The sequence below is a fragment of the Echinops telfairi genome, unplaced genomic scaffold (genome assembly GCF_000313985.2).
Source record: "Echinops telfairi isolate 266 unplaced genomic scaffold, ASM31398v2 ScPeMD7_23;HRSCAF=83, whole genome shotgun sequence".
NCBI lineage: Eukaryota > Metazoa > Chordata > Mammalia > Afrosoricida > Tenrecidae > Echinops > Echinops telfairi.
In genome coordinates this window covers 85,070,446-85,074,665 of record NW_022103920.1, presented here as the reverse complement: position 1 = coordinate 85,074,665, position 4,220 = coordinate 85,070,446, and the positions used below count along the sequence as shown (strand labels likewise).

Below are 4,220 nucleotides of genomic sequence, written 5' to 3'. Positions count from 1 at the left end.
GAGGCTTGAAGGAGGGATTTTGTTCTTGTTGTTGTACATAGTGAATTATTATATATTTATTCACATATATATGAAGCATTATATATTGACACAGCCCTCCTTGAGAAGTGAAATCAAAATCAATAGCCTATAAACCCCCCATATACGTGGTTCTTTTTTCAGCCCCCCCCTCTTCACGCTTACGTTTACCACTGACTTATTTGCATGTGTGCTTCCTCACGTGAGCATTAATAATGTGTGTGCTCCACAGCCAGTCTGTACATCCATGCGCATGCTGGTCCATGGGGACGTGGGGTGGGCAGTGCCCACGGCTTCCCCATGAGGGGATGGTGGGGTCAGCGTGTGGCTACCATCAGCGGTCTGCAATGGCGAGCAACTTCCCTACTGAGGGCTCAGAAGCCCTGGAAAGGTGTCCGTTGGGAAGTGAGTTTTCAGGGCTCGCTTTGCTTAGCGAGGTCAGTTCTGTTGGAACTAGAACGGACCAGCTCGGGCTGCTCGTTGCCCTTTGCAGAGACATAAGGATAATAATGAATAAAGCAGCTGCACACGCGCTTGCGGGCCCCGCTGGTTTTGTGACTAGGCGGGAGAGGGTTCCGTTTCAGGCTCTCCCTCAGAGTTCAAAGCTGTCGTTCAGTGGGGCTCGGCTGTGTTCTGCCGGGCGCGGTGGGCCCCCCAGGCAGGTTTTCCAGATGTGAGCACTGAGGGGCACCTGCATCTGAGCATGGGTGACTCCCAGGAAGACTCCCGGCCCTGCCCCTCCCACCCCAAGGTGAAAGCCATACCCCTCCGCACAGGTGGTGACAGGTCTGCTGTGGATTAAAGCCCATTCACCTGAGCGACAGTAGAGCTCACACACACCGTTTTGTAGGCCCTGATATCTGCAAATATAACATAGGGTCGTTGGGTTTGGGGTTGGCATGTCTGCAAAAGAGCAGTCGGGGACAGTGGGCGCCCTGTCCCTTGCAGCTCCATGGGAGAAAGACAGGGCTCAGCTCCCATGAGCAGTGACCACCCTGGGTACCCACGGGGATCCCACCCTGTCTGGTCGGTCGCACGAAGTCAAACCTGACGCTACAGCAGTGAATCTGGGGGCACCCCTCCATAGTGTGCATTTTCTGGCTGGTCACTCACAGCCGTTGTCTGCGTGAAGGGGACTTCGCTCTAGGGCTTGTTTGGGTAAACCGCTAGGTAGGGGCTGGCAGTCATTCCACGGAAGGAGCCGAGGCCAAGGGACTAGTCCCTGAGTGAATGAACATTGGTAAAGCGGGACACCATTGATAAAACTCATATCCTGGCGAAATAGCCACATGGCAGCCGAAAACCGTAAACCCTAGCTTATGCATTCATTCCAAAAATCAGGACTTTTTTAAAACGCTGAGGGACGTGGGAAAAATTAAAAATTTGGACTGTCCCACCAAAAGCGGGACGTCTGGTCACCTTAGCCAAGACCTGACTCCAGGTGGGTGCCTCTGCCGGCGAGGTACTTCTCGCGTCCCCGGATGTCGCCCTGTCCTGGACCCCGCGGGGCCTGCAGACCAGGGCCCATCAGGAAGGTGTGTCTTGTGCGGGGCTTCATCAAGCACCCCCCCTCCCCCCACCAAGTGCCTGCGTGGTTCTTGGTCTCCAGGTTCACAAGTTAGCCTAATTAGATGGGGAGATTAGTCATTCTAACTTTCTGAAGTCCTGCTCAAGGAGCTTTGCGAAATAGCATTTATCGTTTTCTAACAAGCAATTTAAAGGACACCAGCATGTGGCATTTGTTTAAAGTGAAATGTCCCGAGCAGCGCCCTACTTAGAAACAGCCCGTGAGTAGTGGCTGCCTCCTCTCCTGTCACACCCCCCCTCCCCCCCAGCAGCCAAGGTCCCAGAACGCAGGCTTTCCCGCCCAGAACCTGCTTTGGCCAAATCATTTGAGGTGCTTCATGGGCGAGCCCCGTCCTTGAACACGGAAGGAGAAAGGTGAGGGGCCGGTGGGGTGCAGGATAGCAGATGGAGCAACGTGGGGGAGAGTGATGCCCCTTTAACAGGTCATCAAGATTGTATGTATTCTTTAACCCCATTCAGGCTCAGTTTCCTCCTGGGTTTAAAAATGACCCCCCCGACCCCCAATAAGTTTCTGCAGGATTAAATGAGAGAACATGGTGAACACTCCTGAAACATAAGAGGCACTCAATAAACACGCAGCCCTTCCTGCCAGTCTGCATTCTTCCCCTTGCAGCCCCAGATGCCGGCGGCCCAGTTCCTGGCCCAACTGGCTCTTCAAACAATCTTATTAATGCCCATTAAAATGAAGCCCAATAAAAGTGCCAATATCTGGTGTTGAAATAATTGATGCAGCAGAGAGAGCCCACGAGGCACCCAGGCAGCACCCCCCGCCCCTACAATTTAGCCTCACACCTGGGGGATGGATTTCACAACTATAATTGCTACCATATAATTCTTATTAATGTTGTGCTATAATTCCTATTTATTCCATGGGGCTTGTAAATGCATTAGGACTTGTCAACATATTATTTTACACTGTTTATGATCTGTAGAATTATGTCCTTCAGACCTGCATTGTACAAAAGCACCAAATAAAAGGCTCTGGGCCTCATTTAAAAAAAAAAAAGTCAAAAGGGACCACTTGTCAAGGTGATTCTCCACCAGGACCGACCTGAACAGAAGGCCTGAGATTGTGCAGTCCAGTCCCCGCAGAGCCGCCCCCTTCAGGGGCAGAGAAACCAACCCGGCTACTGGCCGAGGTGGGAGATGCTGTGTGGAGCCAGAAAGGGGGTGCCTTTGTCCTGGTGTTCCGCATGTAGATGGAGTGGTTTTGTCTTCATTGAGCCTGCATTCTGACAGCTTACTTGTGGATTTCCCAGGGTTCTTGCCCTTTGCTCCCCACCTTTGGGTTAACCCCTTTGAGTTCCACAAGATCTCCTGGTGTTCCCACCTCAACAGAGAAACAAACCTAAAGGGTAGCAGAGGAGCCTGCAGCCCTGGAGACTTTGCCTCGGGCCAGTCAGGCACAAAAGGCAGTGTTTGGGGGATGAAGCCTCCCGAGTCCCCTCTGAACCAGGGACGGGAATAGCCAAGTGAATGGAAAGTGTGGAGAATGGCAGATGCAGCAAGGTTAGACTTTAACAACCTTATTATTTTGATCTCCTTTTGGACCCATTTTACAGCTGTTTGTTTTAAATATGTTCTGCTTTCTTTTCGGTTGAGATTGTTAGCTTTCTTATTTCTTTGCTTTTGTGTGTGTTTCTGTATGTGAAATCCACGATGTGACTAATTAGTGGTTTCTGGGGGAAACAGAGAGTAAAAGAATAAAAATTTTGTAATATTGTGTTGATTTTACAACGTCATATGATTGAACTACTGAATTGTATAATATATGGATTTTGTCCCCATAAAACTTAAAAATAAGTGTTTGGAACCCCAAGCGTTGCTCATTGCAGGGGGAAGTCTGCAGTGCCTCAGTCTACCCAGTGCTGAAGAGGGGCCTGGGTCCACCTGGACTTGCGTTTGCAGCCAGTGGCTAGCTGAGAAGCTCCCGGGGCTCTTCCAGGAGAAGAAGAGCCTTATTCCTAAGTGCACAATCCCTTAGGAATAAATAAGGGTCGGACTTCTGACAGCGGCGCCGCTGTGTGCTCTGCCCCCACAGGCAGCGAGTACGACGAGGAGGAGGTGGACTACGAGGAGTCGGACAGCGACGAGTCCTGGACCACCGAGAGCGCCATCAGCTCCGAAGCCATCCTCAGCTCCATGTGCATGAACGGCGGGGAGGAGAAGCCTTTTGCCTGCCCGGTTCCCGGATGTAAAAAGCGATACAAGGTAGGAGAAGCCACGTGGGCAGAGGGTTAGCGCCAGGGTAGCCAGCAGCCCCTCCTACCCCGAGCAGGGCACTTCCTCTCAGGGTCTCCAGTGGGCACACGTGAGCACTGGGTGCTAGGCGGGCGTCTTCTCTCACCGACCCCTCACGGGAGGGACCTGTAGGTCCAAATCAGTCTATTGTCAGAGCACCGCGCCTTTTGACGTTCTTGAAACCCATTTTAGATCAAGGGGCCCTGAGAGCTGCGGTTCCCCAATGTACGTGGCCTCTTGCCCCCATTTCAGAAAAGAAGTAACTCCGCATACCACCTGGCAATTACAATCTTTTGGGCTTTAGCCTATAAGCCAGGATAAAGCAGGGCATTGCTTCCCCCAGCGCCCCAGGGGGTGGGATCGCCCACTCGGGG

The 4,220-nt window shown here is 52.1% G+C and overlaps 1 protein-coding gene across 2 annotated transcripts in view; it reads left to right on the top strand.

The window, feature by feature from the left end:
* Nucleotides 1–4,220, top strand: part of JAZF1 (JAZF zinc finger 1) — a 373,656-nt gene that overhangs the window by 344,236 nt on the left and 25,200 nt on the right. For both annotated transcript variants that reach the window (XM_045288955.1, XM_030885296.2), the window contains one exon: nt 3,647–3,816. In XM_045288955.1, the coding sequence (XP_045144890.1) occupies nt 3,647–3,816 (170 nt within the window). The remainder of the gene's footprint in view (nt 1–3,646; nt 3,817–4,220) is intronic.